At 41.6% G+C, this 19,491-nt stretch overlaps 2 protein-coding genes across 2 annotated transcripts in view; both read right to left on the reverse strand.

Annotated features, from left to right (window-relative positions):
* LOC115796263 (zinc finger protein OZF-like) overlaps positions 1 to 18,983 on the reverse strand; it is a 69,226-nt gene extending 50,243 nt beyond the window's left edge. The window contains exons 1-2 of the mRNA XM_030752589.1: positions 18,824 to 18,983; positions 16,435 to 17,265 (exon numbers count right to left, since the gene is read on the reverse strand). Coding sequence (XP_030608449.1) covers positions 16,435 to 17,265; positions 18,824 to 18,983 — 991 coding nt within the window. The remainder of the gene's footprint in view (positions 1 to 16,434; positions 17,266 to 18,823) is intronic.
* Positions 9,465 to 11,894, reverse strand: LOC115795827 (tripartite motif-containing protein 16-like). The gene has a single exon (XM_030751936.1). The coding sequence runs from the start codon at positions 11,717 to 11,719 to the stop codon at positions 10,055 to 10,057; it is 1,665 nt and encodes a 554-aa protein (XP_030607796.1). The 5' UTR covers positions 11,720 to 11,894; the 3' UTR covers positions 9,465 to 10,054.
* Positions 18,984 to 19,491: the final 508 nt, after the last annotated feature.

The following is a 19,491-nucleotide window of genomic DNA, read 5'->3' on the forward strand; positions in this document are numbered from 1 at the left end:
TCATTGACTTCCTGATGAACAGGAAGCAGCACGTGAGGCTGGGGAAGAATGTCTCGGACTCCCGGACCATCAGCACTGGCACTCCTCAGGGCTGTGTCCTCTCTCCTCTGCTCTTCTCCCTGTATACCAACTGCTGCACCTCTGACCACCAGTCTGTCAAGCTTATTAAGTTTGCAGACGACATGACTCTCATCGGACTCATCTCAGACGGGGACGAGTCGGCCTACAGGATGGAGGTCAAACGTCTGGTGTCCTGGTGCAGCCACAATAACCTGGTACTGAACGCCCAGAAGACAGTGGAGATTATAGTGGACTTTAGGAAGCACACAGCCCCTCTACCCTCCATCATCCTGACTGACACCCCCATCACCACAGTGGACTCTTTTCGCTTCCTGGGAACTACCATCACCCAGGACCTCAAGTGGGAGCCCACCATCACCTCTGTCGTCAAAAAGGCCCAGCAGAGGATGTACTTCCTGCGGCAGTTGAAGAAATTCAACTTGCCAGCAAGGACCATGGTGCAGTTCTATACTGCCATCATTGAGTCCATCCTCACCTCCTCCATCACTGTGTGGTACGTTGGAGCCACCACTAGGGACAAACAGAGACTACAGCGCGTTGTGCACTCTGCTGAGAAGGTGATTGGCTGTAACCTCCCATCTCTCCAGGACCTGTACACCTCCAGGACACTGGGGCGTGCAGGTCGGATCACAGCCGACCACTCTCACCCTGGGCACAGACTTTTTGACCCTCTCCCCTCAGACAGGAGGCTACGGTCCATACGGACCAGAACCTCCCGCCATAAGAACAGTTTCTTCCCCTCTGCTGTTGGACTCATGAACAATTACCCTAAGACTGTTACCACCACCCTCCACAAACGCTGATGACCCTATGTCTATGCACCTGTCTGATTGCACTGATGTACATATTAGTGGAATATAGTTTACATTCTTTTATCTTTTAATTAGTCTCTGCACTGTATATTTTGTAATTTTGTAATATTGTGTTATAGTCATAGCTCTAATATCTTTGTATATTTGCAATTTGTATACTTGTATATTGTCTTATAGTTTTTATACTTATTTGTTTTTTTTCTGTAAGCACGAAGTACCGCAGCAATTTCCTAATGCTGTGAACCTGTTCACCCATATGGCAATAAAAACCTTCTGATTCTGATTCTGATTCTGATTTGAGAATTTAGACCCAAACCTGCACCACACATAGGAGGAGGCATCTTATGAGTAAGAATCAAGAAACTTTGTGTCCACAGTTTGATCCATGCAGCACTCGTACAGACAGTATGAGACCAACAGCAGTTTCACCACACTAAGTACAAAGCAAGAGAACAATAGTATATGTGATAGGTTCAGATCATTTTAATAACTCAGAGAACAAACACACAACTCTTTTTAAACTTGCGCAAGGAGGAGAGATCCGTTCCTTGAACTCAGCTCGCGGCTGAGCGGAAGTTATCTTTCCTAAAGGACGGCTTCCTGCGCAGCGCTTTTATTCGGACTTTCACAATAAGATCACGTGGGTTACATCAAACACAGTTTACAGCATGTAATAAACACCATTCTTGGCTTTTTCCTTACCATATATGGTAGTAAGTATCCGGTAGAATGTGGATGTAACATGGCGTATACGAGACACGTGTCCTATGTGTGTATTCTCTGCAGGCTGAAAACAGCCTGCAGGTAACTACAACTTCCTTTGTAAAAAATGTCACCACGTGTTTCCATTTCCAACATAAAAACAACAGTATCATATGTACATAAAACAACTTATAGAAAATATACAAACAGAAGGTATGATAATTTATAATAAACAGAATGGAATTTATACCATAACTCCAACATATGCTTGTTTTCTGTTCTATACTTCTTTTTCAGGTGATTGTTGTTGTTGTTTTTGTTTTGTCCTCTTTTGTTTGTGTGCTTTTGTATTTTATTACAGGTGCACCATTTGAAGCCTACAATACAGCTCCTCTTGGCACAGCAAAGCTGTTTGGCACAACAGAGCATGCAGACAATAATTTTGCTTGCTTAAGCTGCCAGACAGGACAGTTTAAAAAAAAAAAAAATCTTCAGCTTGTTTCACAGATTGTTTTGTATTATGTTTGCATTATGACTTTCTATGTTCTTGATATTTTGGGTTTAACCTGGAGTTTCTCATATCTTATTCTTTAGTTTTTGTTTCAATTTCTGTCTTCACTGTGTTTCCCGTCAAAAATATCTTATCTTATCTTGTCTTGTCTTGTCTTGTCTTATCTTATCTGTCTCGTTAGCTTCATTCTGATCACCCGTTCTCCCTGTGTGTGTCCTCATTCCTTAATCACCCTGTGTCTGTATTTAAGTCGTCAGTTTTCCTTATGCTTGTGTGTATCTCAGGTCTGGGTTTTACAGGCCATGCTTATTTATTATATGGTTTGGTATATTTTCTGTGAGATAACACAATCATGCTGAGTTAACAGTTTACATTTTGCTTCCAGAGTTCTGCAAGTGTGTCCACACTCAGCATACTATACAGTCAACTCATGGAACTTTTGATATTTTGCACGATGATCTGTTCATCTGTTCTAATAAATTTGTAATTTTGTAAGGCTGAATTGTAGTGATGGTATGATGAGAACCTGTGAATGTGTTGACTCTTTCCGGCCAACTGATTCGCCAAAAGCCTGATCACACAAAGTCCCGTTTAATGGCTCATTTTGGAGTATTGACATTTGCTGCACATTTGAGGTACAGCAGTCCTGCTGTTCTGTCACATGTTGACAGGTGGATCTTTTGGCAAAATTATGCAATTGTTATGCCAAAAATCTCCATTTGAGGCTTTTTAAAACCAGATTAAATAAATCTATGCTGATCGTGGCATATCTAAGTGGTATGTGAATAAAGTATTGTATAAAGACATTGTGTGGTGTGTTTGTTACAACAGTCACAAGAAGTGCTTGGGTGGAGATGGGAGTTTTTTATTAATTTTTATACACCAATAAAAAAAATTGACAGTGTTGGCGTTCAGGCGATTCCTTCTTTTTGGTATAACATCCACAACCTTAGAAACACTCTCACAGACTTCAGAAGCAGGGGCGCTGAGACTGAAGTTCTAATTTGTACAGGATCTAGGTGCTTCTGGTTATGCTGCTATAACAGTGGATCAAAAACAATACATGCCTCAACACAGGCTTTGTTTGGACACGCCCACTTTTGCTCAGCACAGGCCTCGGCGCTTTAGTGCAAAATGTAACACCACTACTGAACTGTACTTGTTGTAAATAGTTTTCTATCTTTATTAACAGTTTATTTCTTCAGTTTATTTCTGACTAAACACCTAGGAACAACACATAAACACGGGGAGACAGAAACACAGAAACCATAATAAAACAGAACTATACAACTAGAACCAAAAACACTGGGCCACCGGCCCAGGACCATGACAGCGACATTACATTTTGGCTTTCCTGCACCTTATACTTCATTGTGCTCAATAGTGTTTTATACTTTGTTAAGTTATTTTGTTTTTGTTGTGTTATGCTATAAAATAATTCCAGTGTCCACATCTGAGGACATCTTTTATTCTCACAAAAGTACGTAACAACCATGTAACAAAATACAACTTCCTGTTAAAAGAGGAATCTTAGTATATATACATTTCAGGTGTTCCTAATCACAAATATCTAGGAGAAATTGAAAATACATCACAAACAGGAGTTTGGGTCTCAGGAGGTTAAATACCTTGGAATCACTTGCACAAAGACTTGTCATGGGCTATTCATGCAACTGCTCTTATTAAAAAAAGAAAATCAGCACATGAGACCACAGATCACCAAAGGTACTTTGACCAGGGCACCTTAGAGAGTCTGCTGGATGTCGGGCAGTTCTCAGGCACCTGGGGCCTTGGGGCTCGTGCTGAAGTGGTCAGCCTCTGGTGGAGTGGGCTGGTCATTACCTCTGACTCTCTGAGACTCTTGCCCTTTGGCTGAGAGGGCTCCATCTAGGGCCTTCCTCCTTCCTCTTCTGGGATGCCATCGGGATGTGTAACCTCGGGTCTTCAGAGGTCCTGGGGTGCTGCAAATGGCCCAGGTCCCCTGGGTCTTTTTCTGTGGCCTCTTTTCCACCGATGGGGTTCCGGTGCCAGTGCCAGCATTTGAACCGTTCAGCAGTTTTTCCACCGCAAATGCACTCGGTGCTCGGCTGAAAAATGGGTTCAACTCCGGCCCCGCAAGCTCGCTAGTCTTGAACCAAAAACGCGTGATGAAAGCGGCAGAAGGGCGTGACTCTGCCGTCTCAACTTAGTTTTCTACCGCTGTTTCACTGCTTGGTGTGTATTACATGAGAAAAGTGGGGGGCAACATCGTCCCCAGTGGTCCTTAACACAGGCACGCCGCAGGGTTGTGTGCTCAGTCCAGCACTCTTCACCCTGTTCACACACGACTGTGTTACCATCCACCACACAAACACAGTGGTGAAGTACGCGGACAACACCACAGTAGTGGGTCTCATTTCGGACAACAATGAGACAAACTACAGAGAGGAGATCCAGCAGCTCACCCAGTGGTGTTCACCCAACAACCATGTGCTGAACACAGGAAAAACCAAGGAGGTCATTGTGGACTTTAGGAGGTCCAGGAAGACGGACCACACCCCCTCCTCATAGACGGAGAGGCAGTGGAGCATGTGGAGAACATCAAGTTCCTGGGCCTCCACATCACATCTGATCTCTCCTGGTCTACCAACTCCTCCACCTGGTGAAGAAGGCACAACAAAGATTCTTTTTCCTCAGGAAACTGAAACTTGCTGGACTCTCATCTCAGCTGCTCCTGAATTTCTACCGGGCCACAATTGAAAGCGTACTCTGCCTTAATGTGACAGTGTGGTATGGCAGATGCACGGCACTGGAGAGGAAACAACTGGCCCGGGTGGTAAGAACAGCACAGGGCACTGTGGGCTGCCCCCTCCCAGACCTTGACTCTATTTATGCAGGCCGGGTCAAAAAGAGAGCCAGAGCCATCATCACGGACCCCAGCCATCCAGGCCACAGACTGTTTGCACCACTTCCATCAGAAAAGCAGTACAGGAGCATACGGACTACCACCAACAGACTGAAGAACAGTTTCTTCCCCAGAGCTGTCAGAGCCATCACCCCCCACACAAACCTCACACACACACCTCATCACCCTGCGGTTACTCACACTCATACACCTCCCCCAACAGCAACACTCACACACTCTCCCCCTACTATAGCCACACACTGCACTCACCCCCCCCCCCCCCCCCCCCCCCCCCCCACACACACACACACACACCCCCGCTGCCCAGTGGTGGACAGTAACGGAGTACATTTACTTAAGTACTGTACTTAAGTACATTTTTTGAGTATTTTTACTTTACTTGAGTATTTATTTTTTGGTGAACTTATGACTTTCACTCCACTACATTTCAAAGACAAATATTGTACTTTCGACTCCACTACATTTCTAAAAAGATTGTTACTTGTTCCTTTTGGCTCAGGACAGCTTTTCGCTGTTGTTATTTTTCTTTACTGAAATGCAATTGGCCACACGGTATGATCTTCACAAGAAGGGAGACCAATCACAGTCTCCACTCACACCTGGGATTTGGAATTACACAATCGTCGACTTGAGCTGAGCTCCCGCTTTCATTCAAACAGAAATCAGCAATGGAGACAGTTGGAGAAAGTCAAGCGGAGAAACCACTGCACCCATGGCCATATCTCAGCTTGCTGTTTGAGATTTCAGGACAAAAAAATTGTTCGTATCAGTTTAAATGTCTTCTGTGTTTACCACGAACAAACTATATTTCTGCATTTAAGAACTCGCCATCCAACCTTAGAAAGCACATTGAAGTATGTAAGCAAACTTTTTTCTTTCTAATTTAGATAAAAACTTTAAATGACTTTGACTGAGGTTTAAGTGGTTGCAGTTTAATGCCATGACCGATGATTGAAATAAAGCCGACCAGTAGTGTGGTAAGCTTGGTGACAAGTGAGAGGGAAACTATGGCATGGTTTCAGCGCCAAAATTACAAATATTGCACACCCAGTGGTGGCTACTTTCTCGTCGCAGAAGGCTATATCCATTCTGAAGCCAGCTACTGATCTGATTAAGAGGCTGGCACTGGTAACTGAGCGGTCGGTGTTCTGTATGTAAACATGTTGGAAGCAATTTCTGAAAGGTAGCACCAACAGATAGACTTAGCTATCTAGATACGCTACAGTAGGAAAATCTGATGAGGTAGCACAGATCATCAGAACACTGGTGCTGGCAAATGAGAAGGAGACTACTCAGTGCAGGGTGGGTAACTCCAGGCCTTGAGGGCCGGTGTCCTGCAAGTTTTAGATGTGTCCTTGATCCAACACACCTGAATCAAATGGTTGAATTACCTCCTCAGTATGCAGTCAAGTTCTCCAGAGTCCTGCTAATGACTTCTATATTTGACTCAGGTGTGTTGGATCAGGAACACATCTAAAACCTGCAGGACAGGTTTTAGAGCCCTGATCTAGATTAATCTGTACAGAGCTTTCACTGTTTTGTAAGCATCTATGTTAAGTATGGTAGTTCTTAGTTACCAGTGTTATTGTTTGTGGGGAGAAAAGTCTCCTGTTTTGTTTTTGTTTTTGTTTTTTTGGTTTTTTTGAGGGGGGGTGTAAATAAAAAAAAAATGACAAGAGTTGTCCTATTTTTTATTGCGTTTTTATGCTGAAGTTTTACAAGTGGTGTAGACTTTTTGTTGCAGAGTGGTTCTACATGTCAATACATCATCATGTGGTTTCAACAAGTTACAAGGTTCTGTAAATGCACTCAAAACAATACAGCAATGTACGGATATTAGAAAATATAATTTGTACTTTTGGATACTTGAGTATTTTTAAATGCATGTACTTTTGAATACGTAAGTATTTTTAAAAGTAAGTACTTCAGTACTTTAACTTGAGTAAACTTTTGACTGAGCAACTTTTACTTGTAGTTGAGTAATATTTGACCACGAGTATCAATACTTTCACTTAAGTACTAGAGTTGAGTACTTTGTCCACCACTGCCGCTGCCACACACCTACTCCCCTCTGCAGTCGCACACATAATCCCTCCCACTTAATAAGGGGGAGGCTGGAAGTTACTTCCTTCCTGCACTATTCTGCACATTTTATTTTATTTTATTCTAACTTATTGTGTATTTTACTATTGTATATATGTCTTTTTAAACGGTAGCTGCAATGGAAATTTCGCTGAACGTTCAGTGACAGTAAAGCAATCTAATCTGATCTGATCTGATCTGATCTAATCTAATCTAAATCAATGCGATTTTCACAGCTGTGAATTAGGTTGGGCCCTAAGGCTGAACTTGCTGCTTTGTATAAGTTCATATCACAGATAAAAGGACACAAAGTGCGTACTTGTCGTCTTGCTCTAATCTCTGTCTGTGTTTCCCTCTGTGCTGCACACACATGCTGCAGTAGTTTTGTTTGGACCGTAAAATGTGTTCGCAGTACAAGAAAGGGGAGCGTGTTCTCCCACGTTTGTGCCCTTCGGCTTCCGTGTCCAGACGAGGACCCACCCACACTCATACGTAAAGGAGCAGTTCACACAGCGTGGTGGAAATGCAGGCTTGTTCTTAAGCGTTTCGCCGGTTCATTGAAACCGACACCAGCACTGGCACGAGCACCGGCACCTCAGCGGTGGAAAAGTAGCATGTCTGCCACTGTTTCACAGGGGATGTTGCTGTGACTTCTCACCCTCGGTATTGAGCACGTTTCTTTCAGGTGCTGTGTTTTTTGTATTAGTTGGTTTTAACAGGTGCAGCAGTTGGTTAACCATTGTATGTTTGTACCTGTGCTTGGTCCCCTCATTTCAATTTTTCTCATTTTTTCTTTCTTGCTCTTTGCACTGCCTTTCAGCTCTGGCAATATAGAGTAGAATAGAATAGAATAGAATAGAATAGAACTTTATTGTCATTATACATACAACAAAGTTAATCATTATACATACAACAAAATTCCGTTCAGGACAAACATCCAAGAGGAGAACAGACAAGACTAACATAGGGGAGATGGGTGTCTGCAGCCACTGCCACTACAGGTGCCGCCAATACAATCAGTCCCCGGAAGAAAAGGAAACAGACACACAACAGGGTAGTTAGGTTAAAAAAAAAATCAGCTGGACCCTGGTACGGTGCTCATGTTGAGCACCGTACCAGGGTCCAAAAAAAAAACACCTTAAGCAAAGCATACTCGCACATTTAAAGCCGGGATAACAATAGGGTAGGGTGGGGGGATGCAGACGGAGATGAGAGGGTGGAGCCAGATGCCAGCTCCTAGCCAAAACAGTTCGCTGATAGTGATGGATGTTCGTCAGTGGCCGTGGCATGCCAGATCCAGCTCACACAAATCACAAGAGGGCTGGGGGGAAGAGCATCTGTCACACATTGTCCCGGAGAGATATGATTACCAGCGTCAAGGCTGGCTAGGGAACCAAATTTCTGATAATGCAGATGTTGTTTTGGAACAAACTGCTTGTTATTTTCCAACAGCCTTCAGTTTCACTGGGGAACCCATTCAGTAAATCCAGTAATCCAAATTGTTCAATTACCGTCGTCGCCGAGCAGAACCGAACTCTAATCCTTTCACCTGCAAGCACGTTCTCAGCTGGACTACATGTCCAGCTTGCAGCTCAGGTCCAACAGGCTCTGAGTCTGAGTCTGTATGGCTCTGCACAGTCCATCCATCTGGTTGTGCAGTCTCGGCAGATGTCGAACTGCTGTCCAGATTTTCTTAATTTCCCAGTAAATCAGGTATCCTCCAAGCCCAAACAGAACAGATCCCATTACCAAATAGCCGAATATGTATAGGTCTTCCACATCCTCAACCGCCAGAGCTGAGAGGTACACAGCTCTCCACGAGCTCCAAGAATCGAAGACGTATCCAATGGGGTCTGTTCCACTCGGACACGCGGGCTCCCCTTTCTCCGATCTCATAGTGGAGAAAATTCGATCACTGGTGTTGAGGGCCCAGTTTGCCTCATCCATGTTGCTTCTTAATCTTATTCTTATTCGGTCAGTGTGTAAGAGACGCACTTACAGCAAGCAGCAAGCAGGAGAGATAGGGAGGGCAGGAAGGCAGGAGAAAGATAGAATGCAACTGTCGCCGTCAGAGAGCAGGAGGAGAATATCACATTACATATGTGCAGTTTTCAAATATTCTAAAAAAATCGTCAATGCTAGAAAATGTGTGTAATTTTACCAAAACAGAAAAGGTCATATTTATTAACTCATTTTAAAAAACTGCTTGTAAAAATTAACAAGTAAAAGAAAAGGATATACAAATCTTCTTCTGTTCCAAACATGAACTCTGAACATGTCGTGTTTCAGAAGGAAAATTGCTTCATTTATTCTCTCAGATCAGTTTCACATTTTATCAGATTTGAGTGAAATCCTGGAATGAAGACAAAAGAAAATAATTTGAAAATTCGAAAAGTTTTATTTATCAGAAAAATGTCCTAGTTATTCACACATTCAATATTAAAAACAATAAATGACTTCATCATTGATTAGAAACATTAAAACCACAGTTTTATCATACCTCATTTGTTTGTGTAATTAAAAACCAAAAACCAAAATAAATATAGTGTGCCAAACAGATAATGTACCAGTCAAAAGTTTGACTGTAAATGTAAATGCAATTACAGATTTCTTCTCAAACATACAAAGTGATGAGAACAAAAGGAAGGTCTGTTGATTTTTTTTTTTACATTAATACTAATATTTGACAAGTAATATTCAAGAAATTTACATTTTCATGTGGAGAAATATTTTTCTAAATCAAAATCATTATGAGCAGTGATAGCCTCCATGGCTAAACAGACACAGGAAAGAGCTCCACCAAAAACTCCAAAGCATCAAGAGAACAACTAGAAGATGTCAAGGTACCACCCATAATGTTTGACTGACAGCTGATGCAGAAATGTCACAACAATGATGGAGAGAAAATAATATGAAACTAAAATACAGATTTAAACCCACAACCATGTGAAAGACTTCAGTCTATTTCAGCTTAATGAACACAGCAGTGTCTCCATAATTGTTGTAAAGCCAGACTCCAGCATAGAGCGGCTGAGTGAATGTGGTCTGGACTCTGTGGAGCAGAGTCATGGTTTCAGAGATGCTGTAGAAGGACAGAATACCTGCTCTGTGATCCAGGTACACTCCTACTCTGGGGGACCGAGGACCTGAGACAAGAGTTTGGACGTTGTTGTGCCAAAATGTGTAACCGTTTTTGGAAAAATCTAATGCCCAAGATTTCTCATTACGTCCAAATCCACATTCATTCAAAGTCCCTGCTCTGCTGATATCCTTGTATGCAACTGCTACAAAAATTCCTCTCCCGCTCCTCCTCACCTCCCAGTAACAACGTCCAGTCAGACTCTCTCTGCTCAGGACCTGAAGCCATCCAAAAAATTTGTCTGGATGGTCAAAATAAGATTGTTGATATTTCACAAATTTTACTTTTCTGTTCCCCTCTGATAATAACAGCTGTGTGTGTGCTGTGCTTGGATCCAGGGTGATTTCACATGAATATTTTAAGAATTCAGCTCTGGTCTTTGGCTCTGGTGTTGGCAGTAAAACATCCACTTCATTGAGTGTCAGTGAGATGTTTCTCCATTCCTCACTCAGAAAGTCCCGTAGTTTCTCTCTGATCACTGACACAGCTGCTGTCACATCCTCAAAGTAGCTCAGAGGACGGATATTGATGCTGGATGAGTGTGTAGACTCACTGAGTGCTGACAGTGAGGGGTAGTTGTGTAGAAACTGGATGTGATCCCCTGTGTGTGAGAGCTGCTTCAGCTCAGCGTCTTTCCTCTTCAGCTCAGTGATCTCCTGCTCCAGCTTCTCCTGAAGCGCTTTGACCCGACTCACTTCAGTTTCCTGCTGGGATCTGATCTGCTGCTTCACATCAGAGCTTCTTTTCTGGATCAGATGGATCAGCTCAGTGAAGATCTTCTCACTGTGCTCCACTGTTTTATCAGCAGACTGATTGATGGCCTCCACCTCCTGTTGAAGCAGCTTCACATCTTTCTCTCTGTCCTGGATTCTCTGCTGGATCTTTTGTTGACTCACCTCGAGCTCTCTCTGCCTCTCAGTCCTTTCTGCTGCAGCTGAGACTGTGTGGTGGCCTTTATGTTCATCCACAGGGCAGAGATAACAGATACTCTGCTGGTCAGTACGGCAGAACATCTTCATCACCTCATCACGACGAAAGCAGATGTTCTCCTGGAGTTTCTTGGAGGGCTCCACCAGCTTGTGTTTCCTTAACGGCACCACATCATAATGAGACTGAAGGTGTTTCTCACAGTAAGATGCCAGACAAAACAAACAGGACTTCACTGCCTTCATTTTTCTCCCAGTGCAGACATCACAGGCCACATCTTCAGGTCCAGCATAGCAGTGATCAGCAGGAGCAGCTTGGAGTCCAGTCTTCTTCAGCTCCTCCACTAAATCTGCTAACATGGTGTTTTTCACCAGGACAGGCCTCGGTGTGAAGGTCTGTCTGCACTGAGGGCAGCTGTAGATTCTCTTCTCCTCTACATCCCAGTAGCCTTTAATACAGTTCATGCAGTAGCTGTGTCCACAGGGAATAGTCACCGGATCCTTCAGTAGATCCAAACAGATCAAACAAGAGAAGGTGTTTTTTCTTGATATTGATGCCATGTGGATGTGTTCAAAGAAATTCTCCGCTGAAGCAGTCTTTATGAATAGAGCAGTTTACTACAAAAAGTAAAGCATCACATCAAACACTCCTAGTTGTGTTTGGAAGAGAGCTCCTGCCGACTGTCTCTCTCCTCGATCAAAGGATCTCATAGGTTATGTAGCATCTAACACATGGTTCACACCACACATGCCTCATGCATAGAACTGGCTCCAGCCAGTTTTCACAGACCTCAGAGGGTCTTGGTATGCATACCTTTCCCTTATTTGGCTGAAGGAGAGAAAAGGGGGAAGGAAAGGGGAGAGGAAAAGGGGCCTCAGCTAAAAAAGCATCAGCTATAATACACATCCATATATGGAGTTTAAAACATAGACAGTGTTAGATACCACAAAGGTTTCTGAACTCCTTTCTGTGTTTCTCCTCTCAGTGCCAGTGACTGTGTGAGATTCATTTACTTATAAATTAAACTAGTCTGAGCTCTGATCTAAAGAACATGAGTTTCTGCAGTGAATGGAGCCTGTCAGCTCTCGCACAGCCAACACACATGTTGGTTACACAGAACTTCAAAGTGCAGATCTGAAGGGGAGGGAACAAGGAGACATGTGGACAGAGAGCAGGAAGCAGAGGGAGGGTTATCAGGGTGGGAGGAGAGAAACTGTGTTTAACTGTTTTTGAAACAGAGATTACTTCACATTTAAAAACACTGTTCAAACCTTCTTCTAAAAAAATAATCTTTTAAGTCTGATAAATAATTTTTTTTCAATTCAATAATTAAAATATTCCAGATGCACAGAGAAAATAAGGAATAGCTTGTCAGGACTGAGCTGAAAACAGATACAGACCACAAAAATTTTAAATTATTAGTTACAAAATGAAGAAAGTTTAAATATGCAGCTCCCCGTTAGCCCTCTGAGACACCTGTACTAGTGTGAAATGACTTGAGCAGCTATGCCTCAGCCAAGAACTGTTTCACCAGAACTCTGTAACCTGTTTGCCACTTGGTCAGACCAAGGACAAAAGAGGCCAGAGCCCCCAGCGGCATCTCCACAGCTCCCATGGGAGCTGTCCCTTAGGGCGGGGGTGGGGTGAGGTATTATCACGGTCCTGGGCCTTTTGACCAGTGTCTTGTGTTTTGTTTCCCTGAGGTTCTGTTATTATTGTTCTTTCTTCTATGTTCTGAATTTGCTTTTGTATTTGATTCCTGGCTTATTTTTTGGTTGTGGGATAGTTTTGTGTTTTAGGATTTGCTGGTGTCTTATATTTGCTTTTACTGTTCATCCTCTGCCTTTGCATTAAGTTCCTGTGTCCTAGTCCTGGTCTCTGTGTCTACTTACTTTCAGTTTTATTTTGGGGTGGGCCTTGTGCAGTGTTCGCAGTTTAGCTTCCTGCATTTCTGCATTTGGGTCATCAACCTGCCTGCCACAGCGTTACATGACACAGACATGTTATAAGAAACAAAAAACTGCCACACAAGAGAACTATTTAAAATACATACAGCTCAACTGTATTAAATTACAGAGTTACTAGAGCATATGAAGAGCTTGTTGTGCAACTTATTTAAAATTTCTTCATTTTGTAACTAAGATAAGATAAGATAAAACTTTAATGATCCCATGACAGGGATGTTTGCGCATTACAGCAGCTCAGTACAGAGAAAAATGAGAGGATGAATAAAACAAATGAAATAAAATAGAATAGAAAACACTATATACATAAAATATGTATATCAATACAATATCAATACACCTTTACATATACACACACATCAAAACACTATATACATTTGTAGCTGTAAGGTACACAGCATACATGGTATGCATTATATGGGTGAGAGTGTAATAAATAAAATGTATATGTACTGTATGGATAAAGTGATGGCAATGGAGGTGAAGTGTCCAAGTGATTCATGACATCATGATGTGTTGTAAAGTCGAACTGCAGTCTAACTAATAATATAAAACATATAAGGTCTGTATTGGTTCTCAGCTCAATCCCGACAAGTAGTGGTGTGCGATACTGCAAGATCTGGTATCGATCCAATACCAAGTAAAAATACAGGGCCAGTATCGCCGATACTGATAGCGATACTTTTTTAATAATTATAAAGAATTTTCATGACTTTTAAGTGTTTTGTGATTTTTTTTTTTCCCCTTTGGATCATTAATTAGAACTCAATAGAAATGGGCAAAGTTTATATATATATATATATATGGGTAAATGTTGTGATGTCTGGATTTTTTTTCTTAAATAAAATGTACAAAATGATCACTCAAGAACAAATTAAAACTTTTTTCAGGTAGAGTGTTCAGAAAGTATAATACAAAAATGTAATAAAAAATATCCCTCCATTCACTAATTTTCTGGATTTTTTTCTTAAATAAACAAGCTGTACAAAATTATCTCTCCACAACATTATAAAACATTTAAACAAATTACTTTTGTTCCTTTAAATATGTTTAAAGGAACAAAAGGAGGAGGGGAGCAAAGTGTTCCTGCGCTGTGCTGTAGACAGGAGCGGCACTTAAACAGTCACCTCGTATCTTTGATGAAACCACAGCACTGCATACAGGAGAGGAACTGAAGCTAAAGTATTGATCTCATTACATTGGTATTGCTCAATATCAATACCAATGTTGGTATCGATATTATCGATATTTGGATCAATCCACCCACCACTACTGACAAGCTATTCAATATTTTCTCTGTTCATCTGGAATATTTTAATTATTGCAATGAAAAACATTAACTTATCAGACTTAAAAGATTATTTTTTTGGAACAAGTTATGAACTGTGTTTTTAAATGTGAAGTAATCTCTTGCAAAAACAGTGAACCACAGTCTTTCTCTCCTCTTCCTGGATCGAATCACAGCATGATAACCCTCCCTCTGCTTCCTGCTCTCTAACTCAGCACCTTCTGTCCTTCTGTCCTTGTGTCTCCTTGTTCCCTCCCCTTCAGATCTGCACTTTGAAGATGGCTGTAACCAACATGTGGTCATTTGTAAGAGCTGAAAAAAAAGAGAAAAAAACCCAGTGATGACACTGCAACAAGGAACAAACAAAGGGAAACTGAGGCAAAATACACACACACACACACACACACACACACACAGGTAACGATATAATAGGGAACACCTGGGAGGGAAACACAGGAAGCAAAACTAGACACACTGCACAAGGAATGACGACCCATCAAATTAAAACAGGAAGTAACTAGTCACAAAAACACCACATCAGAAAAAAACATCACTTCATTGATCGATCTGGTGACTCATTTAATTAAACTACAGTTAGTAAATAAAGATTATTCATTATGTGCTTTTCACAGACTTGCAGTCACAACAAATGAAAACAAGAGCGAAAAAAAAATCACAATAAAATATAGTTGAAAATTACAATACAGTTAATAGCAATACAAAACCAGTCACCAGCACCGCACAAAAGTCTTGAGCCACCCCTCATTTCTCTAAATTTTAAAGGAGCCAAATTTTCTTGTAATTTTTCTGAATTTTAAGTGATCTTGTTCTCTATGATTTCTGAAAGAAGACCTTTGGTGTGTGTGTGTGTGTGTGTGTGTGTGTGTGTGTGTGTGTGTGTGTGTGTGTGTGTGTGTGTGTGTGTGTGTGTGTGTGTGTGTGTGTGTGTGTGTGTGTGTGTGGTTTTTTGACACTGGCTGCTTTTTCATTTATTTTAAATCCAGGCCTTGTACCTGACCATTTTCAGAGGAATGTTTTTTTTAAACACTGACCCATGAATCATTCAAGCAAGCATTTAAAAAGGCACCTAACTCAAAGGATGAATTGGTGTTGTGTCTACACATAAGTGACTACTCAGAGAAGAATCAATTTTAAATTATATCTTTGAGCACTTTGTTACAGTGTTCCCTTTTTTTTTTTTAGTTGAATCTATAAAAATCACCAAAGACAGTCTGACAGATTACAAAACTGATCAGCAACCTGTGGCCCTGGTGTCACGTGTACTCGTGGACACCCTTTTGTTTGAACATGGCATCAAAGTCCAACAACAGAACACTGGTTGGGTTTAGACTGGACAGGCCATTATTTTCAGTCACATCCCTTCAGATCACATTGTCATTGCTCACGAGTGCCCAAGTCTCCCATAGGACACTGGCGCCCCCAGATCGCACTCAGGTACCCCAAGCACTCTGAGCTGTTGTTTGGTGTGTTGGTGTAGATGACACTGAGAACCCTTTCCCCAGCCCAAAGGTGCAGGAAAGCAACCATCTTGCCCACCAGGGAGCCCCTGAAGTGGGACACCAGCTGTTGATATGGGGGAGCGGGGGGTTCCTGTTCATTTTTCAGTACAAAAACATTTTAGTGACAAACATTAAAATAATCTGTTTACAGCTATTGATTCTGTGTCACCTCCACAACATAAACAACAAAAATAAAAATTCTGAAATCAGGGTTTGCCCTGTGTCATAACAATAAGCCAAATAAATGGAATAAACAATGATGAGAGTTTGGAGCAGAAAATCTAGACTGAACTGAATACGAGCTCATCTGTTCCCTCAGGAATTGCAGCAATTTGGTTTGTCACCAGTGTGATTTCTGTCATCAACACATTACTGCCATGTCTGAAAACTCACTCATTTGTAAGGTTGAAACTTTTAACCAGTATGGATTCCCATGTGTCTTTTCAGGTTCGCCATCTGACTAAATCTTTTTCCACAGATCCGACAGGAATGTGGCTTCTCACCTGTGTGGATTCTTAAGTGAGTTTCCAATGTTGATTTCTGACTGAAACTTCTCCCACAGGTGTTACACGAATGCGGCTTCTCACCTGTGTGAATCCTCATGTGAGTTTTCAAGTGTATCATACGACTGAATCTTTTCCCACAGATGCCACACGAATGCGGCTTGTCGCCTGTATGATTTTGCATGTGAGTTTTCAAGGTTATCATGTGACTGAATCTTTTCCCACAGGTGCTGCATGAATGCGGCTTCTCACCTGTGTGAATTCTCATGTGTGTTTTCAAGTTTGCCATCTGACTGAATCTTTTTCCACAGGTGTCACAAGAATGCGGTTTTTCGCCTGTGTGCGTTCTCAGATGTTTAGTCAGGTTGGATTTACAATGGAATGTTTTTCCACAAGTGTGACATTTTACAGACTTTTTGCTTGTATCAGTTTTACTCTGATTCTCTGACACAGGAGAGTCGTCTACTCTGTTAGTGTAATTTCTGTCTATTTGATGTCTTCGCTCCCTCGGATCTGCATATTTAGTTGATCCTGAGTCCACATGCCCACTTTCTTCCTGAACTTGGCTCTCTGTTTCAGGAGAGCTGTGAGAAAGGACCTGATCACTGTTTGGTTCTGGTTCAGTGTGGTCACTATCCCGATAAGAAGGTGTCACCATAAAGGTATCAGTCTCCTGCTTCAGTACAAGCTGACTGGTGAAGAATTCCTCCTGTTCCTCTTTAATCTGTGGACAGTCTGGGTCCTCCTGATCCAGATTGGAGTTCCTCTCCTGGTTCCAGGCCTGCTGGAGCAGACCTTCCTCTTCCTTACACTCATGTTGTTGTGGGAGGTCTGAAGGGACAAAGGGACATAAGAAAAGATTACTTATGTGATGACAGAGAAACACACAATATTCCAGTAAACTCAACATTCTGAGCCCGTTCTTCATATGCGTGAATGGAATTCAAAGTGTGTTAATATGAGTTCTGACACTCTTATCAACACGGTTCAGAGCATCAAACATTTAGGAAGCTGCTGCCTGCTGATTGTCCATTCATCCATCCATCCATCCATCCATCCATCCATCCTCTTCCGCTTAGTCTTTTGCGCAAAAACAGAATTTAGCATGTCCTGTTTTTCTTACACATTTGCCCATTTTTTCTGTAGCTAGCTACATTACTATTTGCATGTGTGAAACCTTATGAATGGTACAAAGGGCCACACATTTCAGTGAATATTAACAGACAATTAGACTACTGATGAATGTAATTAACTGTTGCCTTCCTTAGAGTACATTAGCTGACTAGAACATCCCTTTTTCCATACAGTACCAGTCAAAAGTTTCACATGAATGGGTAAGTGTGTCTTGGAAAAAAAGCTTTTATACTTTAGGCTCCTTCAGATAGGATCTTCTGCTCCTGTCAGACATTACTGCCAGTGTGAGGTATCATCAGTGACTATGTCTGCGATCTTTAGTGTAAATGAAACTCAATCAATACAAATAGAAAACACATATTAATAAAGAGGTGTGATATATTGTAATTTACATAGAATCTTCTAAAACACTGTATAGTGTTGTGTGGTGCACTTTGTATTTTTCCACTGTTTATGTGTGCAGGAAGTAACTATGCAGCCAGTCTGAACCAGTTTGCGCAGCGTAGCGCTTTTCATTCACTCTCAAGGTCAGTCTTTCTTTATCAGGCTGGTTCACTCAATAAATGTCTCTCAGAGGGCAGTTCTTCGTTATTCAGCCTGCACAAAATGCTTTGTGTGTCTGTCCATGCTGGCACTTCTGCAGCTTTAATGAAGACTCAGAGACATTTGAAGTGTGCTTATTTTTTCAGATTTCCACCACACAGCTGATCTTTTTAGTCTGAGTTAAGGCTGCTGCAAAAGCACATAGCAAAAGTCATAATCATGATTATTATCTTATTTAACAGGAATATTTATGGACTCAATTTACTTGAAACTTACATTTAAATCAAATGTAACAACACACACACACATATATACATATATAAAAAAGAGGTGAAGGTGGTGGGAGACACGTAGGAAGTTAGGCTCTGATTTGGGGGTATTTTTGACAATAAAACATGTCTCAAAGGAAACTGCCAGTGTTTCCACCTCAGGAATTTTGCGGATGCAGACGGGGTGAAGGACTATCCTGCTTCAGGAGACCAGCTCGGCAGCCTCGGGGTGAGGGACAGAGAGATGAAGCTGACAGCCAACTGTGGCACACTGTATAAAGCATACTTAACCTCTAAAGCCATCTTCTGTTAAAGTCACTTTTGCCTGTGTCTTACTGAATGTTTAAGGCTAAAAGTTTACTGCTGTGTCATTTTTATATTTAAAAAAAAAAAGTGTGTGTGTGTGTGTATATATATATATATATATATATATATTTACATACCTATTATGTTGGGTTTCTGGCTGACATCCAGTAGTCTGCACAGATGGCTCATCCCCTCCTTATACTGGACGATTGTTTTTTCAGCCTCTGAGGAGATTTCTGCAGCTGTAGCAGTTAGTCTCTCCTTGATAAACTCTCTCAAATGCTGAGCTGAAGACATGACTGTTTCAACAACTGAAATATTTCTCAAACCAAAGTCTTCGAGCTAACTGCACGCCACACCTGAAGATAGCATCCATCAGAGCCCGTGAGCGCTAAAGCTGTGTCCCAATTCAGGGGCTGCATCCTTTCAACGCTGCTCTAATTGAGACAGTCTAGCCTACGACGCGCTGCTCCTGTTGCCTAGCAACCCTGACAGTAGAAGCTGAGAGCTTTTTTATGCAGCATTGTTTGATGGATGCACAAATCTCAGTTTTCTCTCATTTGTTTTATTATTACAGGAGATATATATATGATGACGATATATGATGCACCTGCGGCTGAGAGAAGAACACAGTCAGGTACAGTAATGTTAACATTAGGAAACAACAGTTTAATAATGAAATTTAAGAGTAGTGTCATTTAATTTGATAAAATATCCTTAATAAAAGGATTCTTCTTCCTTTGTTTTTTAACCTGCTCAGATTCATTTTATTTGTTTCAGTTTTACAGATTTAGGTGAAATTACT

This window comes from Archocentrus centrarchus, chromosome 17, assembly GCF_007364275.1.
Source record: "Archocentrus centrarchus isolate MPI-CPG fArcCen1 chromosome 17, fArcCen1, whole genome shotgun sequence".
NCBI lineage: Eukaryota > Metazoa > Chordata > Actinopteri > Cichliformes > Cichlidae > Archocentrus > Archocentrus centrarchus.

Bases quoted from the DNA above. Each gene is read 5' to 3' on its own strand.
- LOC115795827 (XM_030751936.1), bottom strand. From the start codon at position 11,719: ATGGCATCAATATCAAGAAAAAACACCTTCTCTTGTTTGATCTGTTTG.